General features: G+C 39.8%; 1 protein-coding gene across 5 annotated transcripts in view; it reads right to left on the minus strand.

The window, feature by feature from the left end:
* Positions 1 to 1,845: 1,845 nt before the first annotated feature.
* The window catches only part of TRPM3 (transient receptor potential cation channel subfamily M member 3), a gene marked incomplete at both ends in the record, with an annotated part of 386,193 nt that continues 367,601 nt past the window's right edge, over positions 1,846 to 20,437 (minus strand). For all 5 annotated transcript variants that reach the window (XM_082301542.1, XM_082301543.1, XM_082301544.1 and 2 more), the window contains 4 exons: positions 1,846 to 3,292; positions 12,606 to 12,738; positions 13,890 to 14,089; positions 14,634 to 14,784. In XM_082301542.1, the coding sequence (XP_082157668.1) occupies positions 1,846 to 3,292; positions 12,606 to 12,738; positions 13,890 to 14,089; positions 14,634 to 14,784 (1,931 nt within the window). The remainder of the gene's footprint in view (positions 3,293 to 12,605; positions 12,739 to 13,889; positions 14,090 to 14,633; positions 14,785 to 20,437) is intronic.

A 20,437-nucleotide genomic window follows, 5' to 3' on the forward strand; every position in this document is an offset into this window, starting at 1 on the left:
TTTTCACCTTCTTTACCTCTTTTCTTGAGGCTGAGTAGTTATTTTTCTGTCTGGATTAGTGGCCTTTTGGACTCAATCCTCAGATGGTGCTCAGAGTCTCCCAGGGTGAGGACTCAGTGGGAAAACATCAGCTTGTATTCTCAAAGCTGCCTTTGAAAGATTATTTCCATTTAAATAATGTGAAATATGTACCCCACTCACAAATGTTCATTTTTAATAACAAAAAGGAGCTGGTTCTACACAGATATTGGTAATTGTTGAGATACTTTTAATAGTACTAGTGTGAACTTTTTAAAAGCTTAAAAGTTGTGCCTTCATAAAGGAATCTGAATTTTTTTTTCAGTTGCAGTTTATGCTTCTCCACCCTTTTCCAGTCTTCTGTATACCCTTCCACCTATGACAACTGTACACCTTCTCATGAGAAGTTTGAAACTCTGGCTGACAATGTGGACCCTTGGAACGTGGGTGGGGTCAGTGGAGTAACAACTGTCTTCAACCAAAACCCATCAACTGCACTACCGTTCAGACACACTTTCTCCTACTACGAATGGTCATTGTGTGATACGCTCATGAACGGTGGATGCCTACTCACAACTGATGGCTTTTGATGTTTACAGACACTTGCAGTTTCACTTTGGTTCTTTTATTTACCTTAGAAGCATATAGAAATTCTAGTGTTTTCCATCCTCTGCTAAAAATACTTTTCTTTAAGCAGCTTCAGTCTCATTACATGAATCTGAATTCAGACTTCTTGATAAATCTTGTGTACTTTAAAAAGTCCAAATACAGCTATGTTCACATGAAAAAAAAGTGTATATTTTTAGGTGGGGGGATGATGTGAAAAATCGGCAGCTCAAATGAAACAGCAAGAAGAACCTGGTAGCAGCATGGTGGATAAATCTCCCCAATTTATACACATAATTAAACTGAGCAGTGAGAACTGAACACTATTACTATGCTCTGCTCTGATCATCCTGTTCTTATTGTATCATCACATCCTTTGATTTAGTGAGACAACATATTGATGACAAATGTGGTAAAAAAATAAATATATACTATTCCACTTAATTACATTCATCCTGAGCTTGCTCAGCTGTGCTAGAATCTAGAATGCCTGTTTTATACAGGAAATCACCTGATACTTTAACATAAATTCTTCTTCCATTTAAGTTCTTCCACTTAAGCAGTAAAAAAGGCAATTAATTTCCCTTTCCGCTCTTGAAAATATAAACTTTCTGTGGCACTAGAAGTTGATACAAAAGGAGACAAGTGAACATTTATAGCTGTTATTGTGTTCATCTTTCTTCATTTCCACAAGTGTGGGATGCAAGGGACTTGGGAGACTTTAGGTTTGTTTGCTGCCAGCTCCTACAGAAACAACAAATGCTTTTCACCAGTCATCACAATGGTGACATAGATGAAAAAGAAGTTGTGATTGAAATTTGGAACATCTACTTTTTACATCCCTTTTTTGCCAGTTAATTCCTGCATCTTAAAAACTTGAATAGTGATAAATGACCTTAGGACGCCCTCTAATAAAAGGCAGGTATCTGGACCTATTCATTTATTTCTTCTGACTTCATAAACGGGGCTTGTTATTCCTCTTGTTTACTGAAGTTTTTGTAAAGCTTTCCTCCCTCCCTTTTTTCTTAAGTGCAAATGTCAGCTGGGTCAAGATGCAGTACCTCAGTGGTGATGCTGAGATTGAAAATGTGCTCTCTTGACTGCTGGCTAATGCCAATTGGACTCGACACAGGGTGATGTGAGGGGTTTTTTAAAATTCTGCTAAGAAAAACAGACTGAAGAGCAGATGTCCCTTAGACAGCTGGTGAGCTTTGTCTAAGCCTAGCTGTGTTTGCTTTCAAAGCTGCAGAAAGCTCCTGTTCTTGACAGTCTCCTCATGGACAGGTTGTCCCCTCTGCTCTCTGGCCTTGAGGACTTACTCCTCTCCAAGGGGTTCCGCAGGCCTGTTGTATTTCTCTGTCTGTCAAGTCTATCGCTGATGGAGTAGCTCTTCCGTGTGTGCTGGGTATACAATATGTTGGACTCCTCTGCAGAGTAGCTGTTGGCTCGCTCTATTTTTGGAAGTGGGATGCTGTTGGGCAGAGTTGGTGTAGCACTGCTGTCTTGAGGAGATAAGGGGATTCCCTTCTTGTCTTTGACCTCAATATCCTCATGATCAGAGCTTGGGTGGGTTAGTTCAGCTTCTCTCTCTGGGTGGCAGCTTCCCAAGTCTTCCACTTTGCCCCTGAGACTTCCAGGGAAACTGGCCCTCTCTGCAATGGCCTGGGGAGCACTCACGCACCTTGTGTCTATGCAATCTGTAATACTTGTGTACTCTGCTGTTTTGACCGGGACGCCAAGGCTGCTGAAGTAGCTTCGAGGAGAGAACATGAAGCTGTGAGATTTCACAATTGGTGTTTCCTCCAGAATAAATGGAGTTGTAGCCAGGTAACGACTGCTTTTAGATCGCTCTAAAGTATGATACAAGGGAGGGTCTGAATCCCACGGGATTTGGCAGTCTGTGATTTGTGAATAGTCTGAGGAAAGTGCTCTTGTTTCTATTCCAGAGGTTTCTTCATAATCAAGACTCCTGCCAGAGATCTTTTCACCAGGTGTACTGCTAATGTATGCACTATTAGCTAAAAGGGAAGAGGCTATGTGAGCTGGCAGAGCTGCATCTTCAGGACCAAGAATATTTATGGTGCTCTCGAGAGGTTCTGTGTCAGAATGCATCTCATCCATGGCAGAAACATAGATGTCTATACAAGATGAAGGTCTTCTGGAGTCTGGGGCAATTGACAAAGTGCTGGTAGGGGCTAATGGAGCCTTTCCTTCTTTTGCAATTGAGTGGGAACTGATTGCCCGATGCAGGCTCGGAGATCTTTCCTTAAAAATGCATTCCAACTTTTCCAACCCACACTTGTCCTTCATATTTGTTGCATAGAAGGAGTGGCTTCGCATGCGGGGTGTGATTGTAGGTGATGTTGGGGACATGGACTCCTCTCCTGTGGGATCAATGCTCTCTTGAAGCTTGTAGGCATTTCCTTCCTGACTGTTGAAGCTGCTCTGCCTCACAATGTAGGCTGCATCAGTACAGTCGGATGAGGTCCTGGATCGTATCTTAGTCGTCTCACCTCTCTCAATGCCAGTCATTTTTTCTAAGGCAGTCACCATTCGTCCCATCATGTCTTCCAGCTGAGCAAGCCTGATGTCAACGGTCTGCAGAGAGGCCTTCATGCAGTGCTCTCTCTCATTTACTTCTTCCAGTCGCATGGCCATGTTCTCCACCCTTTAAAAAGGGAAGAATTAAACAGGTTAATTTCTACAAAGCAGTGATGTTCAGCTAATAGGTCACCAAACCAGCTGGAAACAAATATGTCTCAAACCCCAAAGGCAATGTATACCACTTTATCTGCTTCAAAATCCTGCTAAAAGAGGTTTTGCAAAAAAAATACCACGCACTCAGGAAACTGCTACAGTGGGTTAAAACAGGGGCATCAGCTGTATAATGTGGAGGGGGGTTTGGGTGTGCCTCATTTCAGGGACAGGACTTATTACATAAATGTTACTATGAATTAGTGCCTCTCTGCTTCCAAAACTTCTGAGTAGGTTATTATGAATGAATAACACTTATAGCATGATGTTGTCCCCACTTGTGCCACAGGCAGGACCATCACAGTTAAATGCAGAGCTAAATGAAGTAAGGAAAGAAGGCAATGTGCCATAGAAGATAGGCAGTGTTATATTCTTTTCCTGGGGTTCACCCCGGATTCTCACTACCTCGTGCTATGTGGATCTAAGGAGATAGTTTATTTGTTCTCTGATTAATTTTCAGCTCAGATTTATAGAAAAATATATCATCTATTTTATTGAATTTATATAATATCAAGTTAAATATGCATGAAAACTGCAAAGAGGAGAAACACTGATCAAGCCAAATACAGCCTGCAATAGGGTACGTGCTCTAAGATTCCTCCATTACTGTGACTGTGCTTTGGGTAGCCTGTGTTAATAGCTTACAGATTGAATGATGGATTTTAAAGTTATTTTTCATTTGCTATCATAATATATAAATAAAAAGTTAGATTAGAATATTAATAGGCAATAATAAGTAAAAGGTAATAAGATTCAGTATTTTTAATTAAAGCACGTCTTTTCTAGACCATTGATCTGTCACATTTTAAAATATTTTCAATTTTTAGGGAATTGTGTACAAATTTATGCCAGTGGCTTTTAACCACTTCAATTTTCTGACTTCTAAAACTTGTCTTCTGAAGGATTTATGGGAGTCTGAAAATTTTACATGATGAAATTGCCTTTAGCACAATTATTTTCTCTGTTGGTAGTGACAGGCTGGGACTTCCTCTTTCTGTTGAAAAAGTACTAAAAGCAACAAGCTCATGGAGTTATCTTTGTCTGGTAGGTTATAATTCTGGTTTTCCCCATTGCTGTAGACACTGCAAAATGATCAAAGACACAAAAGATAACAAATGGCATGATTTCCACACTTTTTCTTCACAGGTCTCTTACTCTATGCCAGTTAGTGCAATTCATGCTCAAATATTATTACGCACACTGTCATAGTTGATAGGCACACAGATCATTGCCAGGATTTCTGATGAGGTAAATATCATCTTCTACTACTGCTAGTTACTTTTTCAACAAGACAAGTGATTTGGAACTGACAACACTGTAACTTGCCCTTATTTGTACAGAAGGAAAGATTTTAATAAAGAATGAATATTGGACAGCATTAATGCCTTGTTACCTAGTGCTCAGAACTTTCCCTGGTAAAACACTGAAGTCTGACTACCTTGTGGTGATGAAAAACAGAACGTGCCCACACAGGAGAGGAAAGGCAAGGAAGGAGTGTGACTTGGCTCCCTACAGCAAGTTTCATATTCCTGGGAAATACAGGCTTTTCCTGCTGAAGTCTGTGAGTTCTGAAGGCACAAGCACAACAAATGAAATGTGCAGCAGTAACTCTATTGCTATCATCACTCTTCAATAGATGAATGATCAAGTAATCACTGCTAAGAAATGAACTGGTAGCTTCAAGGAATCTCATTCTACTCATTATCATTTAGACACCAGCCTGTTTCTAGTTCTACCAACTTCTCCAACAAAACAGATTAATGTTATTGCAAGCACAGGATGTAATTCCATAGTGAGAGCAGTTTATATGGGAAGCAGTTGGATTTTCACTCATGTTATTACTTATCCGAACTGCTATTTTATAAAAGCAATTATATTTCTGAAGTATTTATTAGCCAATAATTGAGTCCTTCACCCCACATTCAGGTTCTACAACAATTGCTCCAAGATGATGAACAGATAAAACATTACAATTTTAGGGCTGTCAGACATAAGGAAAAATTTTACTGGATTTTACTGGAGAATTACAGCTCAGATTACATCTGGTAAAAAACCTTTCACCCCAGCAACAGTTACCAAGAACTGGGATGAATTTGTAACATTCTTTAAAGCTAACAGGATAATCCGGTTATGGTCTTGGTGTTTTGTTGTTGTTGGTTTTGTTGTTGTTGTTGTTTTTGTTGTTGTTATTGTTGTTTTTTGTTGTTGTTTTGTTTTGATTTGTGTTTTCTTTCCTGCTTCGGCACAAGTGAAATAGTTTTTAATACCAACATAGCCAGTTGGTATACGAGTAGAACTGTCCATAGTGAGATAAGTTTTGTGTCCTACATTCATGTGAGGACTACACAATGCTACTGAACACAACTAATGCATCACAAGGAGAACCTAGAATAAAACCTCACTGATACATGTTCCTGTATTTGTTCTGCCTTCCCTGAATGTGATCTAGCAGCTGCTGTCAGTGGCACAGAGCGTCAGACAAGGCAAAGTGAGACTTTTGAGTTACATGGTCTGTTGCTATGGAAGTGATGACAAATGTGATTGCATTGATAGTAGTGGAAAATTTATAGAGGAACGTAACAAGATAAGGACAGAGCAGTCTGGATTTGGAGACTGGGTTTAACCAGAGATATGCATAGGTAACTGAAAAATACAAATGTGTTTACACTTCATGAGACCTGACTATCTAATTTTATTCATGAAAGGAAAGCTTGAAAGATGATGGTCTCCTCCAATCCCAAAGATATTAGCTTTGTCATCCTTAGTTATATATATTGCATTTGGCAACTCCAGAATGTTTAACAAATATTTATTCTATTAGTGATATTCTCTTGCATTAATTTGATGTTCAGTTCTGTAATCATTCATCATACAGAACAGCACCATGTTCTGGGAGTGAACCTATTAGAAACATCATAAAATCACATCAGCCAAACACTGTGAACATAGAAGGATATGGTCTGGAGACATGCAGCCATATTCTGGTCCTTAAAATGTTTTAGTAAGTGAGTTTTTCTATTTCCCCATATTCTTGGGAGAATATTCTTGTACTCAGTGAATAGACAGCCAGACCTGTATTTCCTTTAGGAATAGTTTTGAATTAAAACACTATTTCAAAGTAAGAATGCCCAAGGTTTGCTTTGGATTTTTTTCTCCATGTGTATTCAGGAGCAAGTATAAACCTTTTAGCAAACCTCACAATACCCATCTATGATGTCTCCTTTGCACCTGTGCTTTTCCTTGCAGCAAGATTTATTCAATGTATTAGAAAGTGCAAAGCCATACTAACAGAATGAGAAGAGAAAAAGAGGAGGCTACACGTAAAACATGCATCAAGGTGTGCTGCTGAAGCTCAAAAATTTCTAATAGTGGAACAAATGTGGACTTTACCAGGATAATGTTCAGTAACTCAGAACCTGGCAAAGATTTTATATTACTTGTGATATGCCTTTTTAATTACAGTTTGGGAGATTATGACTTTTGCTGGCATTCATTTTGGCTTATTTATTTTTAACCTTTGCACATCAGTTCATCAATAATTTAATTAAATAATTCCTTAATGGGAGTAAGGCACTCTTTTTAGAAGTAGACCTCTTAATCGAATGCTAGAATTAGGTTCACAAGTCTCTTTGTGGACCTATGTCCATTTCTAGGACATCATTTATATTTCAAAATCTTTTTCAGCGGCCACAAAGGCTGTTGACATGAAAGTCACTTACAGAGATACCACTGAGCTTGTGATAGGTGATGGTGGAATGCTTTTTAAAAATAAAACAGACAGCAGTTATCAAGCCTGTAACAGGGTACTTTGCCCTCTTTGACATCTTTTGGTAAGTGCTGATGCAAGCAGCCAGCCAGTTTTCCCAGGTGCAGTGGTTTTTGCAGGCTAAGGAAGTTGGGTTGTCATGGCTGCATTCCCACTGGAGCCTAAGACCAGTTAACTCTTTATGCCCACAGAGAGATGCCACCAGAGTCACAGACCTTTCCTGCTGTCATTTTTCATGTGGGGGTGGGCCTGGTAGGTCCCTTTTACCAATATAAAGCTATTTCTGTGCACTTCAGCCTGCCAGCTCTGAAATCAAGATAATAGCTATGTCATCATCCACACGGATGCTGTAAGTGTAATTGCACTGCAGATTATAAAGTGCTGTACTAATGGATACAACAGAGTACCAAAGATGACCTAATAATATCTGCTCTAACCAGCTTATCTGCTTTTCAAATACTGTTATGATGTTACTCTGCTCCTTTTGAAATCAACAAGAGATTTTGCACAGGTATGAAAAGAATTGAGACCTGTCCACATGGAACAAATGCTTACTAAAGTGATTGTTTCAGCGGCTTCATGCCAGATCAAGAAAAATAGTGCAGTCTTTTTCGATCATATTATGCATGCTTTGTGCTGGTCAAGATGTAATACAGTAATTAGAAAGAAAGATTCTCCAAAAATGTGATTCTTTCACTGCAATGAAGTGAATTTGTCCAACTTTGCTTTCCTCACAGGTCTCCAGGAGATTCACCATGCCTGCTTTGATAAATAGATTCAAGGAAAACGCCTTACAGCCTTGTACTGCTTTATATTTTTCCACTTAGTCCATAACTCCCTCTGATATGTATCAGTAACCCGATGCTACTTCTACATGCCTGTGTGAGATCCCAGCTAGTGGGCTACTGTAGCAGAGCATCTCACCCCCCACAAGAGCTTATCTGTAGTTTGTTAGCCAGTCAGACAACTGAAACAGCACAAACTGTCTTGTATTGAATGATTTTGATGCCATGGGGTCAACACTAGTTGGCATCTCCCAACTGCCAATAAAAATCTTACTGTTGAAGTGAGATCTGGCAAGATAGGCTGAATTTCTGACTGACAGCCACTCACTTTGTGACTATAAAAGCCACACAAAACCTTCGCAATACAGAAATCTTGTATACGTTTTCCTGGAAATGTGTGGAGTTTCTCCCGTGAGTAGGAGCCTACTTCGTGGTTACTCCCCAGGGGTTAAAGTGAAGGCACCTAGGTCCATTACCTTCATTTTGGTGGTAAGTTACATTCAACTCCTAATCAATACTGCTTCTTTTGCTAGCTTTAATATAGGTACCTTGATATAGTGCACTGTTTTATGCTGTAATCTACTAGGAGTTCTTTTACTCATATACTTTGGAGTAACTAATTCCGATTAAGATTTCTCATCTGTTATCTTTTGTCTGTTTAATAAATAATTCATTTAAATATAAATATACCTGATTTGCCATCATTAGAACTTGCCAGAGAAGGTGATTCCTTAAGTTTAAACTGCTGCCAAAATCTAAGGCTAAGGAAGGACTGACCTTCATTTAACCCCCTTTCTGTGAAGGAGTTTAAATACACAGTGGAGTTCTTTCTTCCCATCAGAGTCAGCAGCAGGGCTTCTTTAATAAACTTTGCCTGTAGTTCCCACTCTCCCAGCAACAGCTACCCCTCTGAGTTGCTTAGTACTTGAGGTCAAGGAAAGACAAACATCAAGTGCTGTCCTACGCTTTTAATTTCTGAATGTGAAATGATCAGGTAAAGGAGGGATTCTGTCTGGTGACATCAAATCTGGAGACATCTGTGGTGTCCCTTGTTACAAGAGAAGTTAAGAGATTCTTGAACTGAAGCAGGCCCACACAATGCGAGGGTGGACTATTCCAAGGTGAGAGTATAAACAGCAGCTTGTTGCAGGTGAATCAGACAAGACACCGTGGTCCTGCCCCAGCACAGCCACTGACTGCATAGTGAAATTGTTCACTGACACCCAGGTCAATGCATCAGGAAACAGGATCTCTTCTTGTTTTATTTCCTGAGCCCCTAACCTGTCTCTGGGACCCATCGAGACTCGAAGCAAGACTCTGTTCCCATCTTACATTTCCCTTCCAGTGCTAGCCCCCTATTCCTTCTTCCAGGTACACTGGGCTTTGTAAGCAGGGTGTGCAGCTGCTCCTTCTCCTAACAGGACCTGGGGCACTTTGATGAACCCAGCTGCAAGTAGGAGCTGCTCAAACAAGGGGGGAGCATTATCACACATGCATAGGGGCGAGGGAAGGCAGTGACTGGTCCAGGTGCAGGTCCAGGTGCAGTTATGTCACACAGGGCTTGTCCTAGCCCTTTCCTCTTGAGCCTAACAGCATGCTCAGCTTCTTGAAAATGAAAGGTCTTTAGGAAGAACTTCACTCACATTTGTGGGGTTTTCTGGTTCAATTTTATACCACATAAAGCTGACTTAATTGGACAGATGACTAAACTGGTATCTCATGGCTTTAACATGGTTATTATACTTGGTCTATTTCTATAGGCTATAATGAATGGATGTTGGAAGAGAAACTGTAGCTTTGCATCTTCTCTGCTTTCTTTGTTCTGCATCTTGTTACTTGTGCAATGTTAACTCTATAAGGAAACTCTAAAGGGCAAATCTGGATTTTATATATTTGAACGTTCCACAGGTTACAAAAAATACTTTTAGTGTTGTCATGGTTTAGGAATGGTATTCTGCAATTTAGAAACCATGCTGCCACTTCCCCTCCCCTGCTCCAACTGGAGGCACAAAAGGCAAAGATCACAGGCTGAGATAAGAACAACTTACTGGAAATAGCAATGAGATAAGAAAACAAACAGTAACAGCAAGAAAATGACAACAAAAGGTGTAAGAAGAAATTATTTACAGTGAAAAGGCCCTGGTAACAAGCAATACCAGACTGTTCCATCCACCATGTTTTCTCGACCAGAAGGAAGCCCTCCTCTTCAAGAAGCAAGAGTCCCTTTCCCCTGCCCCTGGCAATGACATTAGGTAGTATCAAACAACCTCAGGGTCCTCACACCCCCTGCTGGCTACTGCAAAAATTAACAAAATTAACCCTGTCCTGGCTGGAACCAATACAAGTGTTTTAGATTTAAGAGGACTTGGCCATGACTGCAGGCAAAATAACAGACCCAGGCATCCTGTTTCTAAAATGTGTTTATGTATGATACTCAGATAGCCATGACTCCTCTAGCATATTTTAAATATTCCTCAGACCTATTATAAGAACTGCATTCAGCTGGGATTTCATTGCTGAAAGCCCTATTAGTGTACTTGGGCCTGGGAGTGACCTCTGTACCCCACAGGGTCACTGCTTGTATCTCTGTTACAGAGCTGGGGCACACTAGTCTCCACATTAAACTACTGACTAAGGTAAATGGATTTTTAAAGAGCTATTTCTCTGTGAGGCTCAGGTGCTTGTCTTCATTTAGGATTCATATTCATGAACTTCATTCTGAAACAAGGTGCTTTAAGTTTTTCATCTAAATTAGAGGTAAGGGCTCTTTTCCTATAAAATAGGGCTAGCACAGAGTGAAAAGGCAGACTGTTTTCATTTTCAAGGACTTACAACACTTGCATGATGTAGGGGAGGACCCAGCTAGATTACTTCTTATTTACAGGTCTTCAAACATACCTCTTCCTTCCTTGGCCACCAAAAGAAAACACCTATACTCAGAGATTTGAACCTGCATCTATGATTTTCAGGACAGTTCTGTGGCCACTAGACTATCAGAACACAAGAAAAAAAGGTAGTCAGTTGGACCACAGACCAATTTAGCTACTGTCTTACTTTGAAGTATGTCTAATTCTTCCCCCTACATATTCTCCAGTCTCTAAACCTTTTCTGCTCAGTAACTTTATATGCTCAACATGATCTCTATGCATTTAGCAGTCCTTACTGGATTTCTCTTTCATAAGCTTGTCTAGTCTTGTTTGAATGCATGTAGCCTTTTAGCTGACATCATCAGCTTCTTTTAGACCTCTCCAGCTTTCAAAATTTGTTGTGTTACACTACTTACTGCATGAAAAAAAGATCACATATTTTTCTGTTCATTTTGAACCCAGGATCCTGAAAAATTTTTCTGTTGCTCCCCTATATCTTGTTCTGGGTGTGACAGCAAATAATGGATTTCTGCTCACCTTTGCCTTGCACTCATAGTTATATAGACCTCTATAATTTCATCCCTCATTTGTCTCTTCCAGACCCAGTAATGCTGGATTACTTGGCCATCCTTTATGAGGTAACCATTCCATGCCTTACCAACTTCCCTTCTAATACAGTTTTTAAAAATGTATGTTTTAGGACTGCTTTTGTTTTCAGTAATGCAGATATTTAATTGATACTGTATCTTCTAATCCTGCTCTGGGATAGATTTATTTCCAAACCAAATTAACAGCATGTTTCCTTGCCTACAGAAAACATAGTTTAGGCATAGCTGAATCAGGGGCAGTGCTGGAAGATTATGTATAAGGAGAAGAGTGTTACATCTGTGTAAATGATGAAAATGACAACTTGCCTGACTTCTGTCATCCAAATTAAAATGGAGTTTTCAGGGATTGGAGTATTCACTGGTTCATAAATTTTATAAATATCTGACAGGATATTACCCTAAAATATTTATTGGCAAAAGTGCTATGAATCAAACACAAACTCTGTCCTCTAAAAATGAGCTCAGCAGTTTTCCATGAAAGCATGTGAGCACCACAGCAGAACAACAGACCTAGAAATTTTTAGGACTGGTGAATATGAAGACTGGCAACTTCCACTTAATTACTGTATTGCTCTTTTCCTCTGCACATTGCTGTAGGTGAAATGTCTTGTTCCATTTAAAATCCATGTCGCCATTGGTCCCAATGAAACTAGCTTACCTAGCCAGGCTGTCCTGAAACAAGGCTTGCTCCCTATCTGAAAGGCTCACAGATAAACCCTAAAGTCATGGTTTTCATTGAGGAACTCTAATTTACTCTTCCATTTTGTTCTGACACCTTGTGCCCTAAAGTTCTGCTTTAGGAACTGAAGTGTAAGCAGAATTGGTGCCTCTCACTGCATCGGTTATATTTTATTACAACTGGATAAAAGGTCCCTTTACAAAACTTACCATACAATGATTTGGGTTGGAAGGTACCATAAAGATCATTTAGTTCTAGCCTTCCTGCCATGGGAAGGGACACCTTCCCCTAGACCAGGTTCCTCAGAGCCACATCCAGCTTGGCCTTGAACACATTAACTTCAGAAAAAAAACCCCAGAAAAAGAGAAAATAAACTCATCACATTTTATCACTTTATTTTTAAATTAAGACTTACCGAAACTACTTCATTTCCCTTTTCAAAGAAAAAAAAAAAGGAAGAGTGAGACTGGTGACAGAAACACATTTCCAGATCAACTTATGAGAACAAACAAAAAAGTGCACCTTTCTGAAGTGACACGGATTCTTTCATCATTGGAGGAATTGAATCTGTCATCCTTTTCTCTGAAATACTCTTCTATGCACTGCTCTTCAAAGTCATGGACCTTTTTTAATTCATCCTCAGTTATGAAAAGTTCTGTGGGAAAAAATTGAGAAATACAAATTTGGCAAATATTAACATGTGAAATTAACTACACTCTTATTTGTAAAATTCATGGACTAAACTTTCAAAAGAAAGCTTCAAATTTATCTGGCATTTTGATACGAAAGCAGATAGATGCTGCTAATTATGGAATTAGTGGCTTTAGTTATATATGATTCTGGAGATAGAAGCAGTTAAGCAGGCAAATGCTGAGCAAACATGAATATGTTTTGATTATATGAGAGCTAAACACAGCTGCTGGTCAGGTCCTGGACAGATGGTGGTAGCCAAAGCCCACCTGTAACCTAACAGATATGTAATGAGATTAGCAGACTACTAGGAAAGAGTCTGGGAGTACAGGTGTCTGTCTGATGTGGCAAGAACTGACATCTGCCAGCAGCAGTGTGATGGGAGTGGGAGGAGAGCCATCTGGTTGCATCTCCAGTGCCACACGTGACTCCTGCTCCCTCCTCACAGAGAAATGGGCTGTGGCATGGGCTAATGCTGGGAAGAGTTGCACATCCCTTAGCTCTGGCATGTACATTGGGCAAGGTAGAGATATTCTGCCTTGAAGAATTAGATGGAGAAGAGGAAAGTGTTATCAAAATAATCTGGCAGGTTTTCCATCATGGTTATGGGACTTCATTTAAAGCATGTTGAGAAACCACTTCTCCAATCTGAATCAGAGTCAAGGAGAGAATGTGTACACAAAATTGCTTTGCACCATCTCGCAGCTTGTCTAGGCAAAAAGTGTGCTCAGGGGAAGTACGTGCTGTTTGCTCAAAAAGTAGGAATGCTCTCTCTGTATTTTCAAAAATAAAGCTGGAAGTGTGATGAAGTGAGACAAATTCCAGCAACAACTGACCCCTAGTAACAGCAAAACAAACATTTTGCTTTGAAGGAACAAACTGGGCAACAACCCCAAAGAATTTCCAGAAAAACCCAGCCTCCTTAACATTCCAAAGAGAACGAAGGGTTGGGAAAATCAGGTAAAACGAACTTATTCAGGTACGGTTTTTGAAGGTAAAAGTTGTTGTTTTGCTGGGAAGGCTATCAAGGTGCTGGACTTTGACTTCATGCATGTCAAACACTAGCCATTATGAAAGGCACTGGAAAATCCCCTCTGTGCATTATCTAAGTCTTACTCAATCCATAGTCTCTCTCATCTGGGTCACTTTCATGCTTCTTCCATCTGCAGCAGAGGTGTTGAAATATCATCGTCATGTGGCTGAAAATGATCAGAGGTGGTGGTAGAACAGGTCTTTCGTGGAACGTCATGATAAGCTGGTACCTTTGAAATTTCCAAACTTGGTTCGATATAGATTTGACTTCGAAAAATGTGTTGCTAGAAGGCAAGAAGAGGAAAATGACACCAGGCTGAAAATGGTTTTGGGTACTTTGTGCCAAAGATGATACGACAACATCATAACTAGATACATTTCAATAATATTGGCAAATGTTTCCTTGTCACAAAAACAGGAAGCAGAACAAAAGAGTAAGTTTGTGTTTGGGCAAAGCAGAGTGGTAATCAGCCTTTTTGAAGTACCTTATGACTGTGTATGTCTGTGCTGTACAACCCCCGAGTCTTAAAACAACCCACTGAGATGGGGAAGTATTTTTACTCTTGTTTTCCCTGTTGAGAGTGAATGATGCCATAACGGAACTTTTTTTGGCTTCTTTGCCTTGGTTCCCATTAGGTGTCTGTCCTTGGAAATGAGCACAGTGTGAAAAACTTGGCATTTCCCTCGTTTCCTGGGACAAGCCTCTTTCCCTCTCCCCCTTACATCCTCGGAATATATTTCCCAGCCAAAGCCAAAGCTCAGCAGTCTTCATAGGCTGTGAACAATGTGCACCCTCCCCAAGTCTATACTTTGCAATGTTTCACTCACTTGAAAACTGCAATGAGGAGATTCACCAAAAGAATGTTTGCTACCAAGAGGTAACAGGCCATGATGGCAGGAACGATCCATGCTCCTGTTTTGCAGGGAGGTAGCTGGATTATTTTGCCATCTTCTCTGGTTTCATTTTGACCACAAGGTGCTGGGAACAAAATTTGAAACAAAAAAATGCAAAATGGGAATGAATCTTATTTTTTCAGTAGTTTTTGCAGAAATATTTAAATATTTATAACATCCTGCCTGCCAAGGCAATATCTTCCACATAACAATGGCATTGACATTCGCCCTCCCAGAAGTTTATGCTTGGAATCACAGATTTTGCAGGCTGCAGTTCTTGTTATTGTGTGTTATGTGCCATGGGTATCAAGATATTTCCCTCAAAAATTGCAGGAGACATGCCTGGTGTGAGTAAGCTGCCTGTCTGCATACATAATACAAAATACCATGGTACTCTCGTGGTAATTAGTGGCTGTGCAAATGAAGTTATTGAAATGTTTAATCCTACAAGAAAGCTTGCATATTATTTCTTTAATGGTGAAAACCTGTTCTTTTTTTATTGATTGAGAGGGATGTGATAAAAACGGAAAAGGAAGTCCATGAAAGTAAATTAAAGAGTAGACATTTATTGCTGAGCACTGCACTGTCTCAAGCCCCTCTAGGACATACTCATAATGACTTTCTGCTGTTAAGGACTCTTGACTGCATGCCTAGAAACAGTGGGGGAGATTATCAAGTCATTACTATACCAGGTAAAGGGACATGTATGCAGCAGAGACACCACCTGTTTCTTTCGCAAATGCATCAGAATCACAATGTTCTCAGTATTAATGTTGTAGAACTGAAGCAAGGGGAGAGAAAACATGGTGAAATAGTTTTCCCTGCTTGTGTTTTAACATGCCTTCAGGTGCAGTGATGGGTAATCTGCATTTATAAGCATGGGTTCAGTTTATGTCTTTCTAGCCTCAGTCCTACTGGTTCTATGTATCTTCATAATTAGCTCTTCAAGAAAATAATGGAAGCAAGCAGCTTACATATACAAATCATCTTAGTAAATTTTGCACAGCACTACAGCTAGCTTCCCCCCATCTCCATCAAAAAGGTTAAATGAGGAATTTCTAAAGTGCTCAGCACTGTCTCAGTTCCTACTGATATCAATGGGGGTTTTCTACTGATTTCATGGAAAACAAAGTTTGCTGATGCCATACATAAAATTTTATTGTGTGGCAACAAATCCGTACTTCCAGTACCACCCATTGCATCTTCTCAAGAAAGTCCTTCTGAACTTGGTTCACTGAGCCTGAAATTCAATTGTGGATGTCTGTTCTGGCAATCATATTACATTATGTGTGATTTTGGTACTTTGTGGGCACTACACATAGATCCTACCTACTACATGCAGAAATATTGTAACCATATGGGATACAGGACTACATGACCCCTCCAAAAATTTTCAACTCACCAAAAAAAAAAAAAAAAATTACGAAGTCAAATACAAGCAACACTGCTTTTTTTACCAGCAACTCCATTGTTTCTGGACACATGGTGTCACCAGTCCTTCCTATTTACAAAACCACATTTTATTACTGGAACAGGCTGAGAATATGCAGTTCTTTGTTTCTCAGTAAGCATCACTTTGCAGATCATTTTGAGGTGGTGCTAATTTCCACACTGGTCCAAGCAGCAGTTTCATGTGGACATTCAAAACACTGTCAGTGCACTGCTGTGAGTGTGGAGCTCTGTGCCCTCAGCCTTCACCCAGCAGAAACTGGACTGTTCAATACCTCTTGCTACCAGCACTCAATCTGGGACTTACATCTCTGTTTGTGTGGAAACATTAGTTTGCTCATATATTGAGTCAGATCTACAAAGTCCAATACAGCACAGAACCGAAAGCCATAATGATTTCACCAGTGATGGAACAATCACAGTATCATTTGATGAAACCTGTTGTCCTTTTTTGTGCTGAAAACAGAAGAAATAATATATTTTGAAGTAATGAGAAAATTTTGAAAAGCATTTTTCAAACCTTAGACCAATGAGATCAAAAACTCAGCTCCAATTCTGGTTCCAATTCTATTATCCCATTTTTTTTCCCCCAAAAAACCATAGAATTTAATCTGGAAAAAAAAATTAGCTAAGAAGACAAAAAATATTTCTCCAGCTCTACTTGCTTACAACTGGGTAATCTCTGTTGGTTTATGCCACCCAGTGATGGCCAAATAAGATTTCCTACACAGAAATGATCTATTCTATATACCCGTTGCAGTTCAGCTTGTCCAGAAGCTTTGCAGAAGTTTTTCTCTTTTGAATGTTCTGTTGTGGGTACAGTTTTTAAATAACATGGGAATACTCATTTCTTGCTTTACTTATGGAGAGCTAAGCCACCACTTAATTGTCACATCTTCAGCTGCATAAGAAAATGTGTGACCTATGTCCAAAATGCAGAAGTCATTCCACGGCACATCATTGAACATCTTTCATCTTTAAACTATGACATTAATTTTCCAATATTCTCCCCTCCCCCCCCCCCCCCCCCCCGTTAATTAAGGGCATTTTAGAACAATTACTCTGAGGAAACCAGAAAGAGAAATTTGAGAAATTAGAATTCTGTTTGTAAGCTGAGAGAAGATTTGGCTATGGGACAGTTGGCCACCCCATCTGAGTATGCAGAGTCCCAAGCACTCCTGTCTCCTTGGTACAGTAACCTGGGGTATCTCACTTCTCACTTCCCACTCCATCCGCCCATTCACCTGCGCGGCTGCCAGCACGGCTGCAGGGCTCAGAGTTCAGACCACAGCACCTGATCCCATCAGCAGGTTCACTGACAGCGGAGCAGAACGCTGCATGATCGTGGTTCCTTACTCAGCACGAGTCTCGTTACCCACCCCTGCACTGCCTTTTCTGGAGCCTCACTCCAAGCAGGGCTCTGCGGTGCCAGGTGCCTGTTTGATCGGCGCCGGTGTCCCAGTGCTCCACGCTGGTAATGCTAGGCTTCCATAAAACCAGAGTTTTCATGTGCTCTGCCTCGCCCCTGAGGAATCTGCACTGCCTTTCATGTGTAACATGAAACGTGTTCATTTGAACATTTTAATTATTTTCGGAGAAATGAAGTAATTTTTGTAATACTTGCAGTAATATATTGTAAAATATTTCCAAGCACAATATTAACATGTATGCAAACTTGACTCATCTGTTTTACATTATAGCCTTGCTTTAACACAAGCCACAGAATACTTAATTCTAGTGAAATGCTTTACTGAAGAAAATTCTGTTAGTATAACGACATGCCAATCTCAGGTAGCTGAAAAACCCAACCACTCTGATACCTGCAGACCATTGGATAAAGTCCAGACATTATGTCCTGAACTTAGGCTTTAGAAAATAGTAAATGACTGGAGTTTTAACTTCAATTATACAAATTAACCTCATTCAGCTTTCAAACATTGCATCCTGACACCTGTAAATGTATTGACTTTTTGCATCCCTTGTTTCCTTTTTCACAATCTCTTTCCATGCTGATTTTTCCTTCCTGACTCCCACTTACAGTTTCCTGCTGGGCCTTTCCTGCTACATAACTAACCCTTCCTCTTTCCTGTCCAGGAAACAGTTGTAAAAAACCAGTAATTCAACCCTCTGTGGGTTTCAGGCCTGAAGTGGAGACAGAGCTCAGGAAGAATTAGTTTCCTTGCTGTAATTACTGTAATGGCATGGGCACTGCTCACTTTTACTTTGCATTGGGCGGAGGGCTTGGGAAAGGATGCTTGCAAGTTTCTGTGTCATGACTCTTCCCCCAGCTGCACCCTTCCAAAGCAGGTGTGGGAAATAATGAAGAGACCAAAGTGCATAATTGAACAGCTCTGTCACTGAATAGCTTTTTGCCTTTGATGAAAACTTCTCACATAAAAATGGATAGCACTTTTACAATACAAGCTGATTTGTTCAAAATCAGAAGAAACTGAGGAATGTTTTCCTACACTCACAGTTCTAAATAAAGCAGAAACAAATAAGTGTAACCAAATAACAAACAATTAAAAAAAATCTGGATATTTTTAATGCTTTCATCACCCTATTTATGAGTATATAGGCACCTTCCAATTTTGACCCACAATGAACCCAAAGGATGTGAAAGTGTTTTAAAATTTTAAAATCAAATGTCTAAGCAACCTTACCAGCTTACCAGGCTGATAAATATTGAAACTTGCCCCCCTCCCCTCCCCAAATATTAAGTGGCCTTGCTAGAATTGTTTACTTCTTCACTGATGGGGAAAATACTGAAATCTGTGAACTATGAATTTCAGAGGATTGCTCTGTTCATCAGTAGAAACATCCAGGGAGTTGAATAATATCTTATTACTTCAAGAAAGTTTCTTTAACTACACCATCCTGACGTTACACGTTGCTTCTTGCCCCAGGCCACATTAAAAGTGACTTCGAACGGTCTCTTCAATCTGCTGCTATTTTAATAATAATTTATAGTAAATGCCTGCATTTTTCTTGTTTACTCTAGTGCTTTCTTCCTTCTCCTACTCTCCTCCTCCCCCCATTAAAAAGAGCCAGCCAAAGAGAATCCAAATTACAACATCAGGAGTGCTCGTTAGGGGAATACTGCTGCAATCCAGGACAGAGAGACTTTCAAAATTGTTTGTAGTCCATGCAAAAATCTTATCCACTACTTTTGTCTAACAATGTTAAAAGTATTGCCACAGGTTTGATTTATTCTATTTTGTACAGAGCTGCTATGTTTGTTCTAATTCCAGAATGTGCCATGCAAATGATGGGCCTCGTAGGAAGCTCCTATCAAGTCATGAAAAGCATGAAATGAGTTAAGTATGTAATTTTCATTTACACTAAGAAATTTTCAAGAATTATAAAAATTAAACAAATCTAAAAGATTATGAAATTTAAGGAATTTTTAAAAAGTCTTTTGTAGTAATTATAATTTCCTCTGAAGTTCATTGAACAGTTAAAACCTGGGTATAACTGTCTCTCATCTTCTGAAACAATTGCATTCTGGTTACTTGATATTCTTCCAATACAAGTGAAAGAGAAGGAGGCCCCATCTTTTTCTCTTAAACTAGGTACGTTTTTCCAAAAAGGAGTAAACACAAGAAACAAACACAACTCAGACTGATCTTCAGATTCCAGATGGCACGTGAAGTACTGTCAGCTGGTAAGAAAATCCAGGTGGAAATCCAACCTGTGAGACACCAGGAAAATCTGAAAAACTTCTCAAACCAAAAAATCCAAAGCCATGTTGACTAACAGCAGGTTCAGTTGCTTTGCCTTCTGAATACAGGAAAATGTGAGCTCTGATGTTCATCTTCTACAGATGACTGCTGTTTTCCAAGTTGGCATTTATTTCCTCTACCTACATGTTTTTTTTACCAAGCAAGCTCACCTTTCTTCTTCAGTATTTTTTATATCCTTCTGTATCCATAGTATTCTGGAGAGATGGATAGTTTTGTAAGGTGAAAACAAAGTTCTTCACATGTGAAAACTGTGTTATGGATTTTTCTGGCTAAAACTGCCAGCACAAGTGCCAAAGTGAGGTGAACTGAGGGAGAGATTTTACAGTGTTTGTGGGAAATCCACTTCTGGACAGGCATTCACTAAAGCAGTTACATGGCTGGCTGCTTCCCCATGGATCCATTGGGCATCACATGGCTCAGATGTATTAGGAAAGACAGCCTAACAGCGAGACAGTTGCATGTGCCACCACCAGCTCCCTGATTCAGATTCTCCTTCCTCCCCCAGCTATCAGTGGATAATAATATATCTTTACTTAACTACATAAT

The sequence above is a fragment of the Coloeus monedula genome (genome assembly GCF_965178545.1).
Source record: "Coloeus monedula genome assembly, chromosome: Z".
In the NCBI taxonomy this organism is placed as follows: domain Eukaryota; kingdom Metazoa; phylum Chordata; class Aves; order Passeriformes; family Corvidae; genus Coloeus; species Coloeus monedula.